The sequence below is a fragment of the Camelina sativa genome, chromosome 14 (assembly GCF_030686135.1).
Source record: "Camelina sativa cultivar CO46 ecotype springtype chromosome 14, ASM3068613v1".
NCBI classification, from domain to species: Eukaryota; Viridiplantae; Streptophyta; class Magnoliopsida; order Brassicales; family Brassicaceae; genus Camelina; species Camelina sativa.
The window spans coordinates 28,945,884-28,972,834 of NC_141893.1; the positions used below are offsets into that span (position 1 = coordinate 28,945,884).

At 32.0% G+C, this 26,951-nt stretch overlaps 3 protein-coding genes, 1 long non-coding RNA gene and 1 pseudogene across 8 annotated transcripts; 2 read left to right on the top strand and 3 right to left on the bottom strand.

Annotated features, from left to right (window-relative positions):
• Positions 1–4,451: 4,451 nt before the first annotated feature.
• Positions 4,452–5,993, top strand: LOC147928755 (putative coatomer subunit beta'-3). Its single transcript, XM_087486259.1, has 4 exons — positions 4,452–4,502; positions 5,223–5,287; positions 5,363–5,469; positions 5,558–5,993. The coding sequence occupies exons 1-4, from the start codon at positions 4,452–4,454 to the stop codon at positions 5,965–5,967; spliced, it is 633 nt and encodes a 210-aa protein (XP_087342385.1). The 3' UTR covers positions 5,968–5,993.
• LOC104742490 (coatomer subunit beta'-1-like) lies at positions 5,922–8,670 on the top strand. 2 transcript variants are annotated; one of them, XM_010463504.3, is made up of 11 exons: positions 5,922–6,269; positions 6,361–6,435; positions 6,524–6,659; positions 6,781–6,870; positions 7,002–7,193; positions 7,270–7,410; positions 7,530–7,742; positions 7,820–7,911; positions 8,008–8,124; positions 8,222–8,279; positions 8,369–8,670. In XM_010463504.3, the coding sequence occupies exons 3-11, from the start codon at positions 6,558–6,560 to the stop codon at positions 8,441–8,443; spliced, it is 1,080 nt and encodes a 359-aa protein (XP_010461806.2). In that variant the 5' UTR covers positions 5,922–6,269; positions 6,361–6,435; positions 6,524–6,557; the 3' UTR covers positions 8,444–8,670. The 2 variants fall into 2 exon arrangements, with proteins under 2 accessions (XP_010461806.2, XP_087341840.1); XM_087485714.1 differs by having other exon boundaries at positions 6,016–6,269; positions 6,347–6,435.
• Positions 8,671–9,906: 1,236 nt separating this feature from the next.
• LOC147928756 (putative F-box protein At4g11580 pseudogene) lies at positions 9,907–10,743 on the bottom strand (annotated as a pseudogene).
• Positions 10,744–10,860: 117 nt separating this feature from the next.
• LOC104742491 (uncharacterized) lies at positions 10,861–14,236 on the bottom strand. 3 transcript variants are annotated; one of them, XR_015580948.1, is made up of 5 exons: positions 14,022–14,236; positions 12,604–12,738; positions 12,071–12,196; positions 11,905–11,991; positions 10,861–11,165 (listed from the first exon to the last, which is right to left on the bottom strand). It is a non-coding gene; the product is annotated as an uncharacterized LOC104742491 (long non-coding RNA). The 3 variants fall into 3 exon arrangements; XR_015580950.1 differs by having other exon boundaries at positions 11,905–11,987; positions 14,022–14,215; XR_015580949.1 differs by lacking the exons at positions 10,861–11,165; positions 14,022–14,236 and adding an exon at positions 13,579–13,657 and having other exon boundaries at positions 11,757–11,991.
• A 1,658-nt stretch (positions 14,237–15,894) lies between these two features.
• On the bottom strand, positions 15,895–26,909 carry LOC104742492 (cyclin-dependent kinase inhibitor 7-like). Of its 2 annotated transcripts, XM_087485642.1 has the most exons (4): positions 26,517–26,908; positions 26,291–26,343; positions 26,047–26,205; positions 25,676–25,927 (listed from the first exon to the last, which is right to left on the bottom strand). In XM_087485642.1, exons 1-4 carry the CDS (start codon positions 26,841–26,843, stop codon positions 25,858–25,860), a joined length of 609 nt encoding a protein of 202 aa, XP_087341768.1. In that variant the 5' UTR covers positions 26,844–26,908; the 3' UTR covers positions 25,676–25,857. The 2 variants fall into 2 exon arrangements, with proteins under 2 accessions (XP_010461807.2, XP_087341768.1); XM_010463505.2 differs by lacking the exons at positions 25,676–25,927; positions 26,047–26,205 and adding an exon at positions 15,895–16,238 and having other exon boundaries at positions 26,517–26,909.
• Positions 26,910–26,951: the final 42 nt, after the last annotated feature.

The following is a 26,951-nucleotide window of genomic DNA, read 5'->3' on the forward strand; positions in this document are numbered from 1 at the left end:
TAGGTTTCTCTTGTCTTAGCTCTTTTTGGATGAACGCAATCTCACTCTTTTCGGATGAACTATATCTCACTCTTTTGGATGAACTCATTGCCACTTTCAGATTGTGTTTATGACCTTTTTTGATTTCTGTAACTTGAACATGTACTGTGTATTTCTATATTTCAATATTATGTTTTTCCAAATTCGAATCATTCTATTTAAATTGGTATACCAGAATGAAAGGAAGAGGATAAAGGGAAATTAGTATATACAACATTCAGATTCTGAAATCAACATCAATGGCAAAATAGTCGTAATGTAGTTTCTAAATAGTCTCCTCAAAGTCACTAAGATAAATGACTATATAGCGACTACGAAACCCATAGTCAGTACTTAGTCGCTAACAAATCACCACAATTATACGACTAAAATCGACAACAGTAAGAAGACCACTTGTCTGTGATACTTAATCACACTATAGTCGTAAAACCATCACTAATTTAACGACTACGGGACGACGATCTTATGACAATATTATGACTACAAGTTTTGGTCGTAGAGTAGTCGCAAAAAGACGACTATATATACGACTACATTAATTAGGGACTCTTGATCTCCGACTGCTTGCGTTAGTCGTTACGACGTAACCATAGTTTTTACGACTACAAAGCGACGAATAGTGTAGTCGTAAAACAACTGTTTTCTTGTAGTGTTTTGCCGTATATGTGGTTTCTGATTTTTTTTGTTGTGCAAGGACCGAGTATGATAGAGGAGTCAAACACTTTTCTCCCGAAGGAAGGTTGTTCCAAGTTAAATATGTCATTGAAGCTATTAAGGTAACTCACTCTTCTTTGTTTAATCGATGTATTTTGGGTTGCATATGTGTTTGGATTATATGTCGAGGCTCTGATTATTTCTATTGGATTTTGTTTGCAGTTTGGTTATTCAGAAACAACATCAGCTTTTGGTAACTCTGCTTCTGTTCAATGCTCTTACGATGGAGGTAATCATCTTAACCTTTTAAGCTCGCTATGATGATGAAATTGAAACCATGGTCCAATGAGGATTCAATTGTTGAATTCTTTTGTTTGCAGGGGATTCCTATATACATGGATAAGATATTCAATGAGTATGTTCTATTATCCTATCTGTCACTATTGTGCTATTCGTCGGAGAGGTTTAATATGCTTTTCTCTTCTCTTCTCTTCTGACACAGTGACCCTTTAGTTTAGGTGAGCTCATTTAAAATCTCTTGTGTCCATTCACAGTGAAGCTGCTTGAAAGGGAGGTGAACTTACACATGATGAGACCACAACGGGCGTCAGGTTCAGTTGGATTTTTTAATCCTTGTCTAACATGAAGCTCTATGATTTGTTTTACCATTACAAACTGCGGAGTATGCATGATTTCTCACAATTCTTTTGTTTCATATCTCATAGGTTGCCTTTGAAGAACTATTGCGTGGATATCCGGTCTGGTGATGTGTACATCCCTTGGGGGTGTTTCAGTCCCATCTCTTGACAACGATTTTCCTTGGGACTAGTTCGCAGCCCAATCAATTCTGGTAATGTGTTTTGTTTGACTGCATATGTCTGTCTTTTGAAGTGTTCATATGATCTTAATCTTGATGCTCAACTGATTTTAACTTGTTTTGCAGTCGAGGGAGACATTATCATTGGTGTAGTGTGTAAGTTTATTTATTGATCTCCTCCTTAATCTGATTTTTTCCTTAATCTAATTTTATTTGGTTTTATGAATCTTGAAATTTCTGCTGCAGGTCAAGAGTATGTGGCCTAACGTAGATACTCATAGCAGAGTGCTGCTGATCGTCTAACCGAAGTAAGGTTCAAAATGCATCGTTATCACTTCAGTGTGACTAACCTTGGACTTGTTTTGTTGAATCTTAGTTATAATAGAGTGACGTTTCTTTCATATATAGATACTACATCATGCTTTTTGATGTCTCAAACTGCTTGTGTGGTGGCAATTGTTACTGGTTTCTACATATGCGTTATGACTTTATGAAGAAATAGAGATTTCACATAAAGCCAAAGGCTCTAAGGTGATTTGCTGATGAAATGGTGTTGGCTGTTAAATGGTATGAGTTAGAGATCTACTAGAGCTGCTTCAGTTTCTTTATGACTTGGTTTAGCTGAAGAAATATACTTGCCTTCTTTTTCTTTATGACTTGGTTGGTGATTCAAGCATTTGTATCTTTTGGATATTTGATAGAATGATTCTATATGAAATGTATGTTTTATAAATTTAATGTAATATTAATTTTATTTATGAATCAATTTGCAATTTATATTTTATGCAATATAGGTTTTAAATAATTGAAATATATAACATAAAAATATACATTAAAGCAGCACTAATAAAATGATACGAAACAATATTTTACAACACTAAAAAAATGCCATGAAAAACTACATCATAGCACTAATCAAATGTTATAAAAGATTATTTTATAGCAGAAGATTAAGGCTACAATAAGTCTGACTATCGTAGCATTTTTAAAAGTGCTATGATATGTAGGGAGGCTATTATAACTCCTCATGTTCTAGTGTTTATAGAAACACTACCAAAGCTCTATAATAGTGTTTTCGGTGTGCTACTAATACCCATATTTTTTTGTAGTGATACAACTTATCTAACAACTCTTTAATGATAGATATATGGTACGTTTCAGATGACTGTTTTATTTAAAGCATGATAGCCTTACTCGTAATGTCAAGAAAATATGTTTTCTTTATTGGTTACCGGTTACTTCGATTAGTTTCAGTAATTCAATATCTATATGATAATCTGGTTTGATACTAGTTTCATATTAAAAACATTGATAATATTTTTACTATTTAGTAATTAAGCAGCAATTTCTAATTTTGTAAATATTTGGAAGATATTTTTGGAAGTAAATTATATATTCTTAATTTTCATAAAAAATGTAAGATATTTAACTGGATTCTGTATAGAAATAAAATCTGCACTCTAAGACAGATTAATTTCTCAAAATATACATGGGAAAAAGTTGGATTTCATAACTCAAACCACAGTTCCAAGACCTTATGGTTCTTGATATATGGGAAATGAAGCTGTTCAAAAAGTTTGTAGAAAAATAATCATTTTAATAACATATTTTATTAATTTAAATAATAAATTACATAGTTATCAGTGAGCATTAACTTAGACAGTACAATTAATACTTAAAAAATTACAAATAAAAACTTTACATTCTATATTCATGCATTCAAAATTGTCAAATGTTTTTATTTGATATCATATTAAACAAGTCAACTGCTTTGAATTGATGCCAAATTATTGGTTCGAAGTTGTATTTTGGTGAACGATGAATTTTTTGTTTGTATTTTACTAACATTGTAGGCATTTCTAAAACAAAAAATTGTATCTCATTTGCTTTGACGTCATAATATTGCACTAGATTATGACCCGCGGTACACCGCAGAGGTAAGTATTTTTTAATATTAATTTTGCTAATATACTCTTTTGTTAATTTTAGTGATTTAATATATAAACCGTGGTATACCGCACAATAATTTTTCTTTACTACAATCTTAATTAAATCAGTTTGATTCGACATATTTTATATTGGTGTTGTTAAAACATTAAAATGGGGATTTAACCCGTATTGATTAAAATATCATATTACTGATAGTATTTTTTAGTATTATTAATTCAATCAATTAATGTCATATAACTCGTCATGTAATATAACTCGTTTGTGTAATTTTGAAAATTTAATATGATTAAATATTTATAATTTTAAACTTTTTATTAAATTTAGATATATTAGTTATAAATTATAAAGTTCTTAAAATTTTATAATTTACTATATAGAGTAAATTTACTATATATGTATGTTGAACACACACTTTTTATATTAATTAAGTAATATATGTTTGTTTAAAAAAATTTAAATCACAATATATGCAGGAAAAAATATACCTTTTTAATTAAATTTATGTATTATATGATGATTCTCTACATTTAAATTTTAAAATCGAAAAGAAATGATAGGAGAATAGTTTATTTAAAATCTGGAATAAATATTCTAAATATATATATATATTAATTATAGAACATTATATATATTAATATTTAAAAAATTTTAATTGTGTTTGGTTATAAGGATAGTAGAGAAAGTTAATTAAACTTGTTTGGATATGAATATAAACATTAAATAGCATTCAATGTAAAAACTTTCCAAAAAACATTTTTGAGCAAAAACTGCTGCAAAAATACTATTATAGATTCAAATATGTATAGTTCTTTTGATGTCATTTTTTTTTTTTTGAAAATAATCGAAAATGTCAAAATATTTCAATTGGAAATCGGTCAAATATAATTGGTATTATGTAAGTTAACCAACTTGATTGGTTCAACATTATAAAATTAATAAAAAAATCTGCGATTTCAAAAAAGTTCATATTATTTTTCTCGAAAAGCCAGAGATGTTACAGGTGATTGGCACGGCGGCTCCCACCATTCCGGCCACGTCTATGGTTAGTTTTAACGTTGCTGCTTTATATTGTTGAGAAAATGTTGTAATACATTGGTGAATTTGGTTGTGAGTATTGTAAGATCTTGCTACTAAGTTTAGATTTGTGTTAGTAAATCGTTTAGTTGCCAATGTTGTTGTTTCAGATTGTGTTGTTAAATTGGAGTTTTAGAATACATTCTTGAAAGAACTTGACTATGCGTGATCCAAGTTTATACATTTTCTGCCTTTAAATAATCTAATTAGAACATATGTGAATGTGGTTGAGTAGAACTTTTTAGATTATTGGAAGAATAAGTGTGAAAAGATCTTGCTAGAAGATAGAATAGTTTAATTCAGTTGCAATGTTGCTGCTTCAGATTTTGTCAAAGAGGAGTTTCAGATATTATGCTTGACAGAATCTGGAATGCATGATCAAAGTTACTCCTTTTATGAGTCTAGTTAGAACATTTGTGAATGGGGTTAAGTAGAACTTGATAATACTTGACGAATAAATGTGTCAGTAACTTGCTACTAAATTTATAGAGTCTTGCTGGTTTGGATCTTTCGGCGTCAAAGAGGAGTTCCAGCTTGCTTTTTTTTGGCAGAGATTCTGGACTGCATGATCAATAGTGGTTGGAAAAATTAAATTTGTTAAGATATTTTGCTAGTTAAGTTTAGAGTCTTGTTTTTTTTTTTTATCATATCTTTTTTTATCGGATTTCCTGACACATGTTTGGATCAGTTGGAATTTACTATATCATCAAGCGCCACAGTACTCTCTGTGGAACTCCATCCAGATAGACCATGGTACGCTCTCGGCATTACATCCTTCTTATATGTTTTAAAATTTAATCAATATATGTTTTAAATTTATAATTACAGGATCCTGGGAGGTTTGTCAGATAGAACTATGGATATCTGGGATTATGAGAAACTTGCATTAATAGATAAATTAGACGTTCCGTCTCCGTCTCGTGTTTGTTCTCCAGGTACATTTTTATTCGAATATATATACATTTTATTGGTTTGTTCATGTCCTTTCTTTACTGTAAACGTGCATATGTCATTGTTATGCAGTTTGGTCAGCTAAGTTTGTTCCACGCAAGCAGTGGGTTGTAGCTGGATCTGGCGACGGCTGTATTTGTGTCTACAAATGGTACACTATGAACTGGGACTTGGATTCGCGAAAGCCAATAAAAGTAATTAGTGATGCTCACGCTGCTGCCGTTATGTGTCTTGCTGTTCATCCCACCCTTCCATATCTTTTGTCATCATCTAATGATAATACAATCAAGCTATGGAACTGGAAAGAGGATTGGTGCCCTCTTCGGGTTTTTCTAGGGCATTCTGCTTCTGTTGTGCACGTCACTTTCAATCCCAAAGACAACAATACTTTTGCTAGTGCATCACTTGACAATACCACAAAAGCAAGTAATTACTTGTTGTTTGTTCACTTCATTTTTTCCATTATTATTTCCACTAGCTAAACCTTTTTCCTTGATCTAGATATGGAGTCTTGGTTCTCCCTCTCCACTGTGTACTTTGGAAGGACATCTTGAAGGGGTATTGTGTGTAGACTACTTTACTCTTAGCGATAAACCGTACCTTATCACTTGCTCGGCTGATCAGACTGCTAAGGTGTGGGACTACTAAAAACTAAGAGATGCCTTGAGACACTTGGAGGTCATACTAACTCTGTTACAGCAGTGTGTTTCCATCCAGTGATCCCAATAATTATAACAGTATCCGAAGATGCAACTGCCTGCATATGGCATGCCACCACGTTCAGGTAACGCTAATAACTTCTATTGATTAGTTTCCTTCACTTTTTCATCATACGCCAAAATTAATTTAACTGAGTATCAGTATTTGACATCTAGGCTTGAGAAAACATTGAAGTTGAAGTTTAACCCTACGAGATGTTTTGCTATCGGACACAGGATTGGTTCATACCAGTAAGTTTCTGAAACTTTAATATGGCAATACTTAATCCCTTTCTGCCTCCTACATTATTTACGCATTAGTTATACGATACCTTTTCAGGGTTGTGTTTGGTTGCCTCCGTGGACCCGTTTTGATGGAATTTAGCCTTGAAATACCATTGGCTAGTATGGACAAGAAGGGGACAATTGTTTTTGCTAAACACAGGGAGATATATATTGGGAGTGCCGCAGATAAGGTATGGAGTTTAAATGATTTAACAAACTCTTCGGTTGTTGCTTTCTTTTCTTTTTTAGATTTTTTGAATATTAGCTCATGTTGGGAAATGCTTAATGGTTTGGTTTGTGACCTTTACTTAGGGTACTGGTGTTGAGAGACCCCGTTGGGGTTTTGAGAGACACCCTTGGGTTTTTAGGCATTTGCTAACAACCTGTGATTTTTATCCTGAAGTAAGTGGCATCTGTATACATTGTTGCTCCCCTTTATTGGATATGTACTGCTAGTATATAATTTTCCTAGCAGTTTGATAGATTGCACCATAACTTTTGTAACTAGCCACTATCATGTATGTATGTTTCAGAGCTTAGAGCACAGTCCTGATGATAAGTCTGTGGTTGTTTGTGGAGATGGCAAGTACATTAATATCAAAAATTCCTTACCACATAAAGTTGCATCATCTGGCTCGGCACTGGAATTTGTTTTGTCATCTAAGGGGGGACATGCTGTCAAGGGAGATTCGTCACAAATCGAGATCTTCAACAAGAACTTCGAGGTTCGTGATTCCTTTTTGCACTTTCCTTTTTTTTTTTTTTTTTCCCACAGCCTATGTGAATTATATATGTGTGCAGAAGAAGGGGACTGTGACACCTCCTTACTCAGTAGAGCGCATTTTTGGTGGGACGTGTTTGGCAGTGAGCTCAAGTGATTTCATCGACTTCTATGATTGGGAGAAATGTGTAGTCATTTCGCGAGTAGATGTTACCGTCAAAGTAAGTTGTTAAAATTCCACAAGTGTAGATAAATAATGTAAACTGCACTAGCAGATTGATACTGCTCTTTTCTGCCACAAAGTCTCTTCCTATTCACGGCTAATGTTTTCTTGCTACAGACTCGGAATGTATATTGTTCTGAAAGTGATGATCTCGTTGCAATTGCCGGTGATTCATCGTTAAAAATCCTTGACCTCAATTGCGAAGGTGGTAAAACTCTCAGTACTGTAGCCGAAGGTGAATATGTTCGAGATGGCGTATGGGTTATGAATTGTTTTATCTATATCACTGAGCATGGTGAGCTTACTTACAGTGTTGGTGGTCGTTCTGAGGTAAAGAGGCTCAGGTTTTAAGAAAATTGTTTTAATTTGTTAGGTACAATCTTGTATTTACAACTCTTAAATTACAGGCAACGATAATGTGTTTTCTGCCTCGTCCTATGTCATTGATGGTGTCTCCCGCTAATCCAAGTCGGGTTTATCTAATGGACGAAGAGTTTAAGTAAGCAGATGTTTTACAAATATCACTGCTGACGAATGTTTTGTCGTTTTAACTTTCTGACTTTTTTTTTTTTTTGCCAACTTTGATTGTTTACAGCTTGTTTGGTTACACTTTACCTACAAGTTTGATTGCGTACCAGAGACTTGTGTTGCGTGGAGAGTTGGTTCAGGCTCTTGAAGTCTTCCCTTCAATTCCTGAGGAAGAGCGTATTAGGTATACGAGAGTGTGTTTTCCCTTGTATTATATCATCATTACTTACGCGTTGTGGTTATAAACTTTCTGATATTGTCATCTTCATATACCTGCTCAGCGTGGCACGCTTCTTGACAGATCTAGAAGTAACTGGTAACAAATGTGAGACGCTCGAGGTTAGTGTGTACTTTTGAGAAGCATGTTTGATTCCCATGACTTGTACCCATATTTATCTTGTGCTCATTCAATTCGTATCTTCTGACAGGATTTTGCTAAAGAAGAAGCACATTGGATAGAACTTGGCTACGTCCCACCAGGAACCAGTGTTCTAGCCTTGTAGGGAAAGAGAGGGCTACCTTCCCACAAACCAGTGTTCAAGCCTTGTAGGTGTGGAAAGAGAGGGCTATGTCGCTTTTCTTTGTGGGTCATAAATATAATTACTCCCTAAACTTATGAGTCTGTCTTGGTCCTCTTGGATGCTGCTTGTTCTTTCTATGTGACTCTATGGTTTTTACATAGATAATTTCCGTAGTAAAATTTGGTTTATATTTTTATATTTTATATTTATATTTTTATTTTGTTAAAAAAACAAACCTTCTCCAGCTAGCATGGCAATCCCTACTATTCCTGGTCACCAACAACAAATAAAATAGAAAAACAAAGCAAATTACATAGAGGAGACTTCAATGATGAGAATTCAGTCTTGAAAAAGCTCAAAGCACGTGTGAAGCAGAGTTTGTCCATTAAAGAGATAGCGTTGTTCCCTCGAGAGAGGATCGAGTTTAGCTCTGAGTAGGAGTTTAGCTCAAGTTATGTAAAATTCTGAATTACCTGAGTATTTCCCTAAGCCTCTTGCGTTTTTTTTTGCTTTATTTTGCTTTGCTGTTTTTATACAATCATTACGATTTAGGTTAATTCAATATTTAATAATCTATTGTGTGAACTAAAGTCTTGGTAGAATTCAACTCCTAAATATGGCAATAGATCTTTTAATTATCTTTTAATTTTATAGAGTAGTGATATCATTGACTAAACACATCACTACTAAATCAGCAGTGATTAATTGCCGGGCCGCACAACCGGAGAACACCCAACAAGCAGATGCATGTGAAATATTAATTAAATAGTGGATCGATGATGAATTAATCCATGAAAGAATTTGTTATCCTTGCACTTTGGTTGCTACTTGCTAGTGAAGAAACAAAAGAGGGTTTTCAATTTCTACTTCTAACGAAAGGGAGAAAACAACTAGTTCCATAGAATACAAAACATTATTGATATTAGAATTAAATTTTGGTCAGTACGGCTTCATTTGCATAGCAACTACTACTTGCATATGCATTCGGTTAACCATTCGATTTTGGTTTGCGGTTGTATTCGGTTTTAATTAATGTCGATATAGTAATATAATAACCTTTCAGATATTTTAGAAATTTTGGTTCGGTTAGATTTGGTTTCTTTCAGTTCAGTTTGGTTCGGATATTTGAATAGATAATCGTAACCAACCAAAATTTGATCCACAATAACCAAATTTACTCAATATAACCAAAATTAACCGAAAGAAACCGAATACATAGCCAAAAACAAAGTTGATGGGATTTTGCATGAAAATAAACATTTACCGATAACACATTCATAACAAACCTTTAACAATTTAAAATTCAAGTTCCTTAATCGCATCAGTTTTCCATTTTTTATTCTGAAACATGTAATACTTATTATAGTTATTTACACACCTTACAGTCTTTTGAACACACGATAAATGCGTCAAGGTTTTGAGTGCCAGTTTGTACGATATTTTCGCTAGGGTAACAAACCCACCTCATCCTCATCGACAAATTCTTCGTTAATTTCCGCGTAAAAGCAATGTGAAAGGTTTAGGATCTTGAGGTTGTGGTGGTTGATGACGAGTGATAATAACGCTATATTGCATACAGATGTACACTGAAAACTTAACCTCTTCAAGGTAGAGAAGTTACATACAAGTTGCTCAGCTAGAACTCGGGTTAGTGGACGAATAAGTTTTAGGTTAGTGAGGCTTTTGCAGTTATCTCCAATAGCTCGATAATCGAGATTTAGTTTTTCCATAGGTTGAGTAAGGATCAACGTTTGGAGATTCTTCCACAGTTCCACCTGCTGAAAGTAAACTGGAACGAATTCTCATTAAGTTCACGCCAGAGCGGGAACGCAATTTTTTTTATGTTTGGCATTCTAAAAACATAAAAAGAAAATGAATACAAGTTGCATAACTTTTAAGGATATATATATTGTCCAAAACACAGTTATAGAGATGCAATTTACCTCTCAGCAATGATCGCAAGATCCTCCTCTTGTATATCGTAATAGTAGTCCAGAAATAGATCTGTAGTGATAGTATTGCTGAATTTGGTTATCTCCATGAGGATGTAGAAGAAACTCGGCCTTTTTGGGATTATCATCTAAACTTATTGGTTTGAGATCAGTTAAATCTATACTTTTCCATAAAGTCCGATTGTGAGAAGCAAGGAACCAAGAGATACAGACGCGTGATGCCCCCATAATTATATCAATTACCTTGAGCATCCCAAATATCTGGGCTAATATGTTTCTGTCCATATTTTCCCAACCAGACATCTTTTTTAAGCTAAGGTTGTAACCTTTTTGCTAAGTCAAGAAGCAGCTTCAACGCCTTTAGATCTCTAGAATATTGTGGTTTTATAGTCGAAAATATGATTATAAGAAAATCAGTAGGTTTTTGGTTACTATACTTACTATATATGGGATACAAGGATAGAATTAATTAATATATTACAACTACAATCAAATGTTCAAAATTCATATTGAAATCTATACTATTAATTGGGAAGCACACTTATGGATAAAAAAAATTAAAAAAAAATAGAATGTCATACAATGTCCCTCAAAAAAAAAAATTGGAAAACACAAAAAAAACCCCGAAAAGGGTAACTTGGTAAGTTTTCTTTGTCTAGACGCGCGGATCCTGGGCGACCCGTAATACTCATATTCGGATCCTGTTTAATAGAGTGTTTGTCGCCCACCTTAACTCCGGTAGCCAATCAGAACTAGTTTTCAGCAAAATGTAGTAGAAAATAATAAAAGGGTAAACAATATAAGATAAATATAAGATCCATATTTAATTGATTAACCATGTTATATTAGGAAAATCAACTCAAAATCAAATCGTATCTACCATACAGGTGGACCGAACAAACATAAAACAAACTTTGTCATTAATTTTTGTTTAAAACATTTACTCAAAATCCGGAATCAATGGATATATTATCGAACATATAATCAAAAATATTGCAGATTTCCAAATTAACTAATTCATTCATTAACATTACACAAATCATTGTCATTAGAATGTTTACAAAGTTTTTGATATATTATTACTAAGATTAACCTTCTAAAATCAAAATAAATATTCGTATTCCTTAAATTTTAGCAACTATCCCGGATATTTTAGTTAAGAAGATAATTAACGTATCTTATCATTAATACAAACCTCGATAAACAAACCTCGATAAACAAACATAATATTCAATAATTTAGATCTATCTGCCAATTTTTAGTCATCGTGGGCCACAATTAGTGGCTGCTAATTATGGGTGAAGAAAGCTCGTTAACATCAGTCTTTTAAAACAAGTTGGAAAAGTAAGGTGAAATCATCGATAGTATACAAGGTAAAACATACATGGGAGGGACTGAATTATTGTTTTTTTATTTGTTTGTATATTATAGGATCTACTACAGAATCAAACTTGCCAAAAAAAACTGTTTTGGAGGATGTTACAAACATACCTGGACCCTGGTTTTGCCAAACATGGTCGAGAAGCACCATCGATCAAGAGAAAGCAATTACAAGGAATGGAAAACAATGTGATCTTCCTTAAACAATAAATAAGGTAATGTTAGTTATGGTATGACCAAGTTATTGATCTATATTGTATTCATCAATTTAATGCACATTTGTTGATATAATGAAGCAGGATGATATCATGAAGCATGAAGCAGGATCTGCTGCAAATCCAGCCAAACATCTTTACAAGAATCAAGGAATGTTAGCTTCGTGCTTGCTCATCCAGTCTTCCATCTATAAATAGCAAATAAGGTAGTAAGTATTTGAATAGATATTGATTAACTGCTGAATACTACCTATACATTATTTTTTGTCTATAGTCATCTAACCATTCATGAGAACTAATATTAAGTCGATTCTCAGGTGTAGCTTCAAGGTAAAATATATTCTACCACATATAAACAAAGAACAATCGAAAATTATTACTTAAGTCAGAGACCCATTACAATAACAACTTATGACAGCGTTTAAAAATGAAGTCAATTCGAAGAGTAAATATTATTATGTCATTTTGCACTCCATCAATTCCATTAAAACTCTAAGTGTATTAACGATAAACTATTGGGGATTAGACATGTGTTCAGTTAAAAATATAGAAACACATCAATGTTTCAGAGTATAAGAACTAAAAGACAATTTACCTTGCTTTTTTTTTTTTGTAATAGGCCTCCAAATATTGTACACATGCTAGAGAAGAACAAGACGAAGCGGTGGATCAAAGGAGAGTTCAGTTTCGTATAGCCATCGACAACGCAGATCAGATCAAGAACCAGAAGCTGAATTGCAAAGAGAAATCGAGATCAAGGAGTAAACAGCGCGAGAAGAATCTAATGATAGCGATTAGCGCATGTCGATTGGAATTCCCTAGAGATGAGGCAAGGGTTTATGTATATTCCAAAAAAAAAAGTGAAAGCAATGTGACCTTAAAAATACTAATGAACATATTAAATTAGACACTAAACGTGAAACAAGAGTTTTGATCCACCGCTTCGTCTATAAAAGTTTACTCTTTCTTCAACTATAATTACTTAAAAAGTTTACTCTTTCTTCAACTATAAACCGAATACATTAATTTAAATCTTTTTAAGTGATAATCTATTAACATAAGAAAACCTTAATTCACTCCGACCAAAAAAAAAAGAAAACCTTAATTCACACGAATATGCTAAACAATTTAATTTTTATTCAAATAGTTTTTATTTTGGAATAAACATTAATCAGATTTGCCCAACCATAATTGTTATCGTTGTGATAACTCATAAAATTTCTAATATAACAAAACCAAAATGGAATGTCCATAGCAAAATTCCACTTAATATATATTTAATAATAGCTACATACACAAAATATCTACTTTAGTTTAAACAATCTAATTACGAAATCTAAATAATTATATACTATTTTGAATATAATATTAAGAGGTCCAAGACAGTTAATATATTTTCTAAATCTAATATTAACTATATATTCTTATCCCAAAAAAAAAGTAGTAGAGTAAAATGTAAACAAAAAATAAAATAGTAATGTAAAGCTAATTTAATTGTAAAAATAAATATATTTTAACAATATTAGAAAGATAATATATAGCAACATAAAAAATTATTAATAAATTTTACCAGTGTATGGTATAAGTCCTTATGAAATCCAGTTGAGGTGTCTAATGATGGTCGTATTCAAAAAACTTTAGCCCTGACTAGAGAAAAATTAAACATTAGAGTTTTCAAATATCGGAATAGAGCCATTATCATAATTCGAAAGGCTTTGTTTCTTATTGTTGAAATAGTTTTTTATTTTTTTTCCTGTTTGAAAGAAAAATCATAACTAAGAAAAACAGAAACTTCAGTATAAACCATAACATTTATTCGATGTAAACAACAAAAATAAATTAAAACAATTTTCTAAAAAAGATTCAATTCTTTAGATCAAGAGCCATACAAGATTCAATACCACAAAAATCCACACTAAAGCTAAATTTATACATTAAAAAAGAAGTAAATGATAAATCAAAAAAAATTCTGAACTATAAGATGGAAATTTAAATAACAGATCCAACTATTACCTTAGTTATCCATACAATCCATTTAGATAATCCAAAAAAGACAGATTGATGATAGAGCTTTAACTGGAATTTTAGACTGGAAAATCAGATTTGGGTGAGAGATTATCGGCTGAATAAGGTCAATTTGGTGGAATCGAGTTTTCGTTTAGGAGACAACTCTCTGTTTGTCCTTTCGTCTTTTTTTCTTTGTTTCTGTCTTTTTTTTTTTTCCAAACAAATAAATGTTTGTAGCTGATGGGGTGATAATAGGTCATATGTTTACAAAAAGGACTCAACTACACTATTAATTTGGACTTCTATATTTATGGTCCATTATTTTTTTTTGGCATATATATATATATATGCATTACATCATAATTAACTTCATTAAAATTAAAAATATACAAGTTTATAAATATATATTTTTTAAAATTCCCCCGCACTTATGTGCAGGTCGATCACTAGTGTTTTTTAATTTTCAGCTAAAAGAGAAACATTTCTATTGAGTTTATGAAAATCTACATTTTTTTTTAATAAACATATCTAGAACATTAATTATAACAGATCTAGGGATTACAAATTATATTGAGTTAATAATTTTTAAACAATGAATGTAGTTATAATAATATTTTAATTATAGACTATATATAGTCTAATATCTTTTTTCATTTAATATAATAACAAAAACAATTACATTTCTTATTACATAAATTTTGATTTTTAAAGTTAGACATTAACAAGATTGTGACACTTGTGAATTGTATCGATAAGATATTGACATATATATAAAGAAGAGTTATATTTATAAAAAGAAGATTATACAATAAATTAAATATAGTAAAAATAAAAGGATTACAATTGCTTTTTTGAAAATTTATATAAAATATATATCAACTAGATAAGGGTCCGCACGATGTGCGGATTTAAAAATTGTTGGAAAAAATAAATCCTAAATCTTAAACAAATTTTTAAAAATATAAAAAGAAAATTTATTTCCTGAATTAAATATATAAAAAAATTTAGTTAGAAAAAAAATCATATTTGTATTTACCTTACACTTATTTATATTTATATATTTTTAATATATTATAACAATTATTACAATAATTAAAAGCTAAATTATATCCCACCAAAATTTTTGCCAAAATACTCATTATTATGAATATTATTATTGTCAAATTTTTAAAACGTTATACAACTTATTCACATATTATTTTACATGGAAAGAGTTCATCAAAGCAACATCTAATTAGTAATCATGTACAATTTTACTCTATGTTTTATCATTAAAAATATGTTCTTACACCCATTATTATTTTATTGTTAAAATATGCTATTTAGCACCACCTATAAAATTAGCCCTGGACGTTCGGATTTTCTGTTCGGATCGGATCGGATTTTTCGGATTCCGGATTTTTTGGATCTATAATTCTAAAATCCGTTCCGATATTTTCAAATTTCGGATTCGGATCAGAGTTTTCGGATTCGGTTATCCGAAGTACTCAAAAATCTAAAATTTTCTGTCCAAATCTATTCAAACTACTTGAAATGAACCAAAATATCTAAAAATTACTCTTATTTTTTACCTAAATATACTCAAAAATAGTTGAAATTCATGACAATATTTAAAATATCCAAAAATTTAAACTTTTAGACACCTAAGTTATTACAACTTATAAGTATTACTAAGATATTATTACTATGTATTTTTATTTTGGGCATGTTCGGATATCCATTCGGATTTTGGTTTGGATAACATTGTACCAAAACTATTTACTCTTCAGAAGTATAACATTGTACCAAAACTACTTAAAACTATGACCTCGTCTCAAATATTCTCGAATCGTAAATTCTCAAATTATTTCTACCCGAATCAAAAGTTCTCATATATTTCTCCATATACCTGGGTTTAAACGATTTACGAACCAAATCCGATAGAAAACCACATAAATCTGGTTGAAAACCAATTTTAAAATAGTTTACCATTCCAACTTCCCAAAATTGAAAATTGTTTCTCAATTACTTGATCAAGCAGCTCTTGTTTCAGTACCGGAATGATCAACATTATTCAGAAGAGAAAACTCTAGATTTTGACCAGAAACATCAATCACCGACTAATCTTCCAAATTTATAATACTACTAACTGTAGAATCACTTTTGGAACCTCCACCAATGTCTCCATCCTCAATTAATTAGCGGAATTTATATACTTCGATTTCATTTCATTGCATATGATAGCTTCCATTGGAACATGCACGAATCAAAGACCCACACAATAGATCAGCAAAATTATATCGGAAAAAAAATCAAAGATCAAAGCTTCCGATATAAACATAAATATTTTTTTTGTCAACATTTGGGCTACAACAGCCGGTTCATTAGCCAAATCCCTACATTCGTATAGAGTAGGGCTCGATTTCTGGTATGATGGTGCCTTATACAATTCGACTTACCAATGGCCATTGATGTAAAGTCACTTCACAAACATAATTTTTATATAGATATACAGTAAAACCTCTATGAATTAATAATGTTGGGACCAAGACATTTTATTAATTTATAGTGATATTAATTTATCTATAAATTAATAATTATTATTTTATAGTGTAAATTAATAATTATTAATTTATAGATATATTTTAATTGTTTATTTTTTTTAAATTATAATTTGAGACAATTTTTGTAAAATAAGATTAGAATTTTGGATGTTGTAAATTTTAAGGTATTGGAATTTGAAATAATTAAAAAATATTATTGACAATGAATTACAAATATTATAGACAAATTCACTTACACACATGACATAAATATTCAAATTTATGAATAAGAATATCAATTATCGTATTTTAATAGTATATCAAACTATGAAAATGTAAATTATACATATTTAGAAATTGAAAACTTTAACCCAAAGTTTTAGCTGTTTTATGAAATGTTATAGAATACTTTATATCATTATAGTTTGAAGATACAACATAACAATTTTTTTATAGATATGAGGTTTAAGAAAAACATACTTTACTATATGTATATATATATGTATATATATATATATATAAATTTACATGGTTATTAATTTATGATATTATTGGGACCATATTTTACATGGGGATTTCAAAAAAAATCATTATCTTATTATTTTATCGAATTTTGTTAATTTTTACACTGTCCCGACTTGGGACTAGCAAAATTTATTAATTTATAGTGTTTATTAATTTATAGAGTATTAATTTATAGAGGTTTAACTGTAATATTACTTTCTTAATTAGATGTCCTGTTACATTTCAAAAATAATAATTTTTTTGACATAACTTATGTTATTCTTTTTAAATTTGTTATTCACTATTTATTAATTAATAATAATATAAATGCTTAATGTACTATTTTTTTGTTTATATATGTCAAAATCTAATTGAAAAAAATGTATAATATAATTAGGATACAATGGAAAATAGATTAGTTTTATTTTCTTTTTTGATTTAGAAATTTTTAAAAATATAAATATGTAGATTTAATGTTATTTTCTCAATTAGTTGTTTTGAAAAATAATAATTTGTTGACACATGTCAACATCTCATTAGTATACTTAACACGTGTCATGATCCTGTTAATCACTAATTTTGAAAACTTAACTTTATATAATAAGATACAAATAAATTATACAATAAACTACAAATTAGAAATCATAAAAGTAAAAGAATTAAATTATGATTTTATATAAGCTAATATATTAAATTACTAATTCTAAAAAGAAAAGAATCACAAATATTGTATGTTGAAAAACATATTAAATGAAAATTATACATTAAATAAAGATTAGTTTTCTAAGTTATTAATTAACATGATTGTGACATTTGTCAACCAATTAATATGATTTTTTGCATGTATAAAAATATTCTTCTAGTTAGATTTTGACATATGCAACAGAAAAATGAAATAAATCCTTAACATAAAAAACGGTAACATATATAATCAAGTATATAATTACGAAGCATATCACTCAATTAGAAAAAGAAGATTTCGTAAATATGAAAATTTTATTTAAAAGAGAAAATATTTTACATAAAATTTGTAATTAACATTATCGTAACATGTGTCATTTATCCTATTATATTTCATTGCATGTGTTAATCATGTTTTTTTGTTATAACTCCCATGAACCAAAAACTCGATTATTTGTGTGGATATCGATCGACAACAGTGTGATTTGAAAGAAGAAAACTCTAGGGCTCTTCTATTGAAGGGGCTCCACGCCTCTTGTTGTTTTAGAGCCGTTTTTTTTTTTTTTTTTTTTTTAGAGCCGTTTTTTTCCCTGTTGAGAGATCATTATGTGTGTGACAAAAGAGGTTTTTGTGCGTTTTCCGGTGAGATACATCAGTGGAAAAGGAGATCTAAATGTGTTGTAAAGTTTAGGAGGTTGATGTTCTCGTGTTGTGTTGTAACGTTTAGGAGGTTGATGTTCTCGTGTTGTGTCGTTTTTGTCAAAATACCTTCTACTTTCAAAGTGAATGTGAGACCATGACTTATCTAAGCATTAAGATTGTGTGTATATGTGATTTTCCGTGATGTGTGATTGATTTCTTTGCTTTATGATTAGTGTTTTGTTGTTGATGATGGCCTTGTGTGGTTGTTGTTGTGTGTTTCGTTGTGGAAGAAATGACTGGTGTTAGGGTTCGTTGAGGAGGAGAACAAAAAAACTGATTTCGAGGACGTCAGTATCGACCAACATTAGGTGGGTGTTGATCTACACCAAGTGATGGTCACGAGTGGTTATGCAATAAGTGGCTATCGACACCAAGTGGAGGTGTAACATTCGCGAACTGGAATTCCGGTTTGGAATGTGCATCGATCGATGATGGTGATGCATCGGTCGATGCAAGGTCGGTTTATACAATTCGAGTTTAAGTTAAACGTTGCATTTTGGGGTTAGGAAAACCTTGGAATTGCTTATAAAAGCAGAAACTCGTGGGTTGGCCGAGGTTTGGCCGTTTCTGCAGAAAAAGAAAGTGAGAAAGAGTTTTGTGAGTTTTCTTGAGTGTTTTTGGGAGATTGGAGGTTGTTCCTGTAGAGATTTGTATCTGGGATCATTGTAGGAGCCTTGTTTTGCTTGTTTGAGGTTCATAATCGTATGTGGCAAAGGTAAGTGCATGACCATGGCTTATCTAAGCTGGAGATTTCTCTGATTTACTTGTTTATGTGTTTTTTGTCTTGTTATAATATTATTTGGGGCTTTGGGAAGCTTTCTTGTGGCTTGGGATCGTGTTTTGTTGGTGTAGGAATGGAGATCTGGCGAAAAGCTTCGTGGAAAAATGGTGCTCGGTGATAACATCATTATTTTACCTATTTTAGCTATAGTTTTAGTATGCATTTAGGAAGAGTTTGACATGATTTCAAGGCTTTAATATCTATTATCAAGTATTTTAGGTTTCAAGAAAGTTTTACAGGCTTTACAGTACGGGCCACTTTTGAAGAACTTCTAGAACTCACACTTTGGCGTGCTTGGTGTCTATGGAAAGCTGAAAGAGTCATCTTTCACCTCGAGGACTGGAATCAAGTCAATCCATTCATCCATCCGGAAGATATGCCCATTTTACCGGGACGTGTTATAAACCGAAGTGAAGAGAACCATCCAGTCGATGGGCTTTTATTGAAGGTCTGACCAGCAACCCTAACTGCGGCCCAGTCCAAGCCTTCACCACGGTCCTGAAACCTTTTTCGCAGCCCCTTGTCCTGCGCTTGAGAAGAAAATACGTTTTTACCCTTACAAAACCCTAATCTATCCTAGTTATATAACTCAACTGACGTATTACACATCTTTGTTCTAGGTTTATTCTTAATGAATATTCTAACCTGCGTCAATTGAGTTATAGAACTTTACAGATTAGAATCGAACTTGTTTTAATTGTTAAGATATATGCGTCATTGCTTGCGTAAATTGAGTAACGGAGTATATAGACTTTAGATAGGTGATTAGCGACTAGCTTATCTCCCGTTCTTTCATGTTTCGTAGTCCATGAACATTTAACCATTGAACTTCCATACCTATTCCCTTTAGGCTTAGACCGGTGCTTGATACCCTGAGAACTCCCTACAGCCCAGCATTCCATCCATTTATATTTTCTTAGTTTATTCGCATTTAGTTATCGTTTTCTTTCGTGACATACCCAAACAAAAACCCCCCATCTTATTATTATTTTAGCCATAGTCTTTTCTAATCAAAATCTTAACGTGATTTATTCGTCTCTGTGGCATCGATCCTTAAATACTACTACCGATCAACTATGGCCTTGCGATATTCGTGTGGTCTTTGAGGTAAAAGATTGAAGTGAAATTCCACACACATCAAGCTTTTTGGCGCCATTTCCAGGGATCTATTAAGTCACTTTTGAGTTAAATACTATTATCGTCTAGGATCTTTTATTTTAGTTTTGCATTTATTTTCCAGTTTACTTTGATATTTTCTTTTTTTTTAATTTTCAGGCACTCTCGAGTTAGCTCAATGGAGAACCAGAACCACAATCTAGGAGACCTTAATGATCCACCACCTAGGAGAAACGGTCAAGGAGTTGCTATGGATGACGGAGAACACGTCCGAGACGGTCAAGTAGTTGCTATGGATGACGGAGAACACGTCTGAGAACATGATGATGTTCGTGAGCAGGATCAGCTTGATCCATTCGTAAAGATACATAGTTGACTTAATGTGTGTTGTAGAGATATTTTGGAAGTTGTAGTAAAAAGCATTCTTCACCGGTTAATTTTGATTGAGTGTAAGAACACATCCTTAGTATTGTAAAGTAGGTAGTATATTTATAAATTGATGTAAATAAAATTACGGTTTAACCGATAGTTTGCATGTAATATATTTTCTGAAGAAATTGTGTAATCATATTTTAGACGAAAATTATGAAATTATTTTTTTGAGATTTGATAATAGTAAAAATGATGAATATTTGACAATAAAATTGGTGACTGAAAATTTTGTGACTATTATGATAAACGTTACCATAAATTAAAAATATTGAAATGTAAATTAGTATATTAAGACAAAGAAAAATAATAACTTGTTTCTTTAATTGAAAGTGTGTCTACCTTTTTTACAAGATACTAGTTTTTACTTATAACAAAATTTTAATATATCTCTTTATCAAATTTTATTTTACTTGTATTTTAAAATTAACCTCGCACATCGGGTGAGACATCTAGTTTTCTTAATAAACATATCTAGACCTAATTAATCACCATGAGATCCAATACATTTTGATGGCTTCTTGACTTAAAGTTACGTGACAATCTCAAATTGTAAATCTTCATATCTCATGAGTCTTCAATAAATAAGTCAAAGAATTTTTGTTCCTTTCGTTTTTTGTTTTTAACTGTGCTTACATGGAAACAAGATATACTTTAGAAAACATCTCTGGTTGGGAAAAGATGGACAGGAACAATGAAACATATTAGCCAAGATATCTATCTATTTGAGATGCTCAACGTTATACACTTAATCATGGTAACATCACGTGTATCTCTATCTCTTGGTTTCTTGCTTCTCACAATCGGACTTTATAGAAACATTTAGTTTTCTAACCCATGTGGGATGACATACTTTCAATCAACAATGGCTCCCACTACGTAATCTCTTATATTTGAGTTTAGATCATTATCCCAAGAAGGTAGACTTTTCTAGGTAATTAACGAACTAACGTTGATGAAGAATGCCAATATCAACGCAGGGATATCTTTGTTGAGAGTAACTAAATTCGGTAATACTACCACTATTTATGGGTTACTATTACTACGTACATCCAAATTGTACAAAAAAACAAAAAATGTTACTATTACATACAAACAAACGAGGATTATGCGATTGTTGCTGAGAGGTAACATTCATCCCTACAACGCTATAACTATGTTGGACATTACATGACATTATAAAGAAAAATTACATTGTCGATCGGGACATTTGCATATACATTGAAAAGTGACATTGTTGGGACCGACCAAAAGAAATGAGGCTGAAGATAGTTTTACCGGAATCAGAGAGAGGACCTGTTGGAGGATCACATCAAGGAAAGATTTGACTCAGTTTAAATCTTCTTCTTCGCTTGAATCGGAGCAGTGGCTGAGGAGGGGGCGAAGGCACCGTCGTCCGCCATCGTTATTTGCAAAACTGGTTTATAAGACGTACGGCTTTTTTAAGTGTTACAAATTATGCCCCAAAAGTATTACTGGGTTTTAAAAGCCCATTAAACACTACAACAGACAAACCCAATACAGTAAAGTTAAAACATATTATATGTCCAGACCAGAGGTAAGTGTAGCTTTTCTTCTAAGTGAAAACCAAAAAAAAGTTAAAATTGTATGAATATATATTTAAAAATTGGGGTTAAATAATAATATAACGTGTAAATTTGCCAATTAACCATATAGAATAGAGTCAATAGACTACTTTGCAAGGCAATAGTAGTAGATAAGTTAGTTTTTTTTTTTTCTTTCACTTACAGTATTTTAAAATAGATAACATAATAACATGTTATTTAATCCAAAATATAGATTGGTTCTATGCTATTGAAAAGGAAAAAAAATCATAACCTTGGCATTTGGCAATATACTAATAAGCAGAAGGAACACGTGTGGGTAGGGGAAAACTTGTGTGCACGGAAAGGTTCAACATTCTATAGCCATATACGAACGAACTAACATTGGATCCTGATGTGTAAAATAAAGCTTTTCACAAGATCCAAGTCATGTGCATGCAGTCTTTGTAATACTCCCCCTACTACGTAGACTAGTCTCCCCTTCCCCAAGTTTTTATTTTAACCCACATTAATTTACTTTTCAATATTTATTGCTAGTCATTTCTCTTTATCACCCGATTTGAATTTTAAAAACTTCTATGAAAAACAAAAAGAAATCATGTACTCCATTCTTTCCATGACTAAAAAGACTGGGTCATCATTTTACCCATTCTTTCCTCTACAATCCGTTACTTTCGCGGACTAAAGAGATAAACTTTTAACAACTGAAATTCTTTTTATTGAAGCAAAAATAGACATGAAAAGTACATATATGCAAAGAAATCAAAAATTTTAAAAAGGTATAAATATCGTTTTTTAAGTGAAAAAGGTATACATTTAAACATTATATTATATCCTACCTCACTAAAAAAATTATTAAAGTATTATTAGTTTTAGTTACATTAAAGAAAAAAAATGTTGTGGCATAGCTTAGGTAGGAACAGTTGTTAACAATAGAAAAGCAAAAGTTACATTTGCCTGGTCACCAAGTCACTCACAACATATATATTTTCATTGTTTTTGTGTTGACAAAACTACCCTTCCTCCTCCATCACGTGGCTTGTTGGAAGAGATCACCTATTTATGACGTTCAATTTTTTACTTTTTGTTTTTTTTTTTAATAAATCAGTATCATCCTTTGGAAAAAAAAATTCGCCATGTTAAGTGAATATAAGAGCATGTCCATTGGACATACCCCATAGAGGGTCAAAAGAATTAAGAAAATTAAAAGATAGAGAAAAATGTGGAAAAATAAGAGAAAAGTATCTCTGCCCAGAACAAATAAGACACTGGGTCTGCTGCTGTCCTTTGTTTATTAGTTAGATAGATTAAAAAATAATTAAATAATTAAATTAAATTAAAATATTATTAATTAAATCTTTTGACATCTAAATGGATGTATAAGCGATGGGATTGCCCTAACTAAAAGTACATTAATAAGGAGGAAAAAGATAAATAAACGCAAAAAGAAAAATAAAAACTAAAATAACAGAAAGCACGTGCAGACACGCGCCGTTGTCTGCTGTAAAAAGCAAATAAATAAAAATAAATATTGAAAAAGGGAATATAATCCCAACGGAATCAGTTTTATTTTGACAATCGATACTCTAGCTCTCTCTCTTCTCACCTTGATATCTTTTAGAGAGAGGGAGGTGATTTCAGATCCTTACTCTGCCGTCCGGAATTCTCCGACAAAGCCGTCCGGTTAGTTGTAACCGGTTTCAGCCCGACATCCACTGGCCTCTTATGCAGTGGTTGGTCGGTTACTTGCCCGGAATCTCTGGCTCTTTTAGCAGAGATGTCCGATTTCGCCGTCCGATCCAATATTTACCGGCTACGAAAGCGGTGGTTGATCGGCTGTTGTCTAGCATCGATCGGCTTTTCTAGCGATGATGGCTAGTTTTGTTTTTTTTACTCCGGCTTTTCTAGCGATGATGGCTAGTTTCTATCACGGTGACTTATGTGCCGTTGAATGTTTTTAGCTTTCAGATATTTCGATCTGTGTTGGTGGTGGTATGTGGTGTACGGGAACAATCTAAGCGATCTGCAATTTCAGATGAAGATACAAAGCAATTTCATCAGCTTATTACAAATGCCTTTTAGCTGTCCCTTGTTTACGACAAGTTGTTTCAGAGTTTCGATTGGTTAAGGCAACAGTTTGGATTAATCAGATTTCTCTTTCTCTAACCCGTTTGGCAAACGGTAGAGTTTAACTGATTCTGTATTTTATCCTTATGCTGTTTTGCTCTTACTGATGAAAAACAGAAGAATCTATCTATCCTTGATTTCATCTCGGCGATAGCTTCATTCATCGGAAGAATCGGTGGCTCCGATGGCGAAGGATGACGATGGAAACCTTTCAATTGCTCATGTTACACGTGTTACTGATACGTGTCTTTGAGTGGACTTTTTTGACTCAATCTTCTTCTTAAGCGGTGCAATAGTGAACTCAAATTGAGCTTTTGTTGTTTTCGTATTTTGTTGGGCTACTGCCTTTGCTTTTGTGGGCTTTTTGTTTAGGCTCGGCTTGTATGCCGTGTATGTTGTGGGCCTTTTGTTTAGGCTCGGTTTGTATGCCATGTATGTTTAATAAAAAAATCTTTCCAGGAAAAAAAATCCCAACGGAATCAGGTAATGATGAGATCCTCTTTTTACCACTCCCCCCTCCCCCTCCTCCCAAATCAATTCCTCTCTCTCTCTTCCTTTTTTTTTGTATTTTGAATTTAAATTTCTCAATTAAACTAATTTCATCTATATTTATTTCTCTGAGAATTACTCCTACTAATTTGCAACTTGAACATACAAAAAAAAAAAAAAAAGTTACCAATTGGAAGCATTCTGTCTATTTTTACAAAAGAAACATAGAGGAATATATTATTAATTGTTAATTCAAAAAGTCTATTTTTACAAAAGAAGCACATACAACTGTGTGATTTATATATATCCCTATGCCACATCACATAGACCGTTATGCCTTTCCAATTTTATTCCTTTTAAACAAAAATTGTTTACCATTATTATGTTAGTAACAGTAAAGTACACACATGAAAGAAACAAAATTGTAAAACACATGCTGGTTGATGTTATAGTGAGTGATTGAGTGAGTGAGTGAGTGAGTGAGTGAGAAGGATCAAAAACAATAAATAGCTTTCCAAATTCATTATATACAAAAGGCTCCCAATTTCATGAAAATGCTAATTATGTGCACAACACCAAAACACACAACAACAAAACTGACAAAATAAAAAATAAAACTACTGACACAATAATTCCAATTTTAATTTGTAACCCCACTCACTCTTGTTGAAAACACACAAATTCAAGGTAAGCTTTGGAGAGAAGATAAAAAAAAAAAAAGTTGTCATTGGTTACGCAGAAGAAGTTAAAAAGATTTTTTTGATAAAAGTCGGAAATTAAAATTAGAGGGACTGTACACAAATGAAAATGAGAGATTCAAAAACACGATTACTGACTGACTGTGACAAAAACTCACAGTACTACTACTACGTGTAACATTAGCACTTTTCTCTTTCTTTTACTTCTTCTTCTTCCCTTTTCTTTCTTTATGGCTTCAGAGTAACCCACTGGTACCGACCTTCAAGCGGCGTATCGTTAACGACGTCGTAGTTGTACCTTTATCCAAACAACAACAACAACACACACGTTTATTATAAAAAAGTACACACTTTTGCTATTATGCGCATGAGTTTGATGATATCCTACGCCCCCATTCATTAAAATTAAAAAGTTACTTCTCTGTGAATCGTTTCTGTTGGAATCTCTCCGCCGCCGAGAAAAAATCGTCAAGCTCCACCTGCGTCGGTGATTTCTCCTTCTTCTTCATCTCCGTCTTTACCTGTTCCCTCCTCTCCGTCGTCGCCGAGTCCATCTCAGCTGTTTCTCCCTGTTTTCTGTAAATTATTAAAAACTCGAGAGATTATGAATTTATAGACGAAACGATGAAGAAAGCTTTGAAACTTTGATTTGGAATTTAACCTGAAATTGTTGGAGATTAACGTTGAGATTTCGGTTTCGGAGATTTGATGAGCCTGAAACGGAAACAATCAATTACTCTTTCATTGTTCGTTAATTTAAATTTTGAAAAAAACGTAATCAGATCTTTCTCAGAGCATTTATTGTGTTACCAGTCACCAATAAATAAAAATAAAAAATCTGAACAGAGAAAATTCAAAATTTGTAGAATCGAGTTTTGAAATTTCACCTCCAGATCTAAAAAAGCAAGACGAGTATTCGTGGCGATTTCGTTAATTTCACCGCTAGAACAACCAGAGCTGATGCTTGAGCTACGATGATCATCGTCTTCTTCTTCAGATAAAGCGGCGGAGCAAAAACCTCCGGAATCTGAAACCGAGTAAGCTAGAGAAGAAGAGGACAGAGAAGAAGAAAGCGTCCTCTTCGGTGACCGTAAAACGTCGTCATCATCATCATCGTCTTCTTCGAGTCTTATCCTCTTGATGTTTGATCCTTCGAACTCAGCGTTTCTCTTGAATATCAATGATTTTGTCTCGCTCATCTCTCTCAAGCTCATTGTTTTTTTTTTTTTTTTTTTTTTCGAGAGAGAGAGTTTGGGGTTTCTCTCTGGTTTAATGAGAAAAAAACAGAGGAGGAAGGGTTTTGGGTATATGGGGGAGGAGAG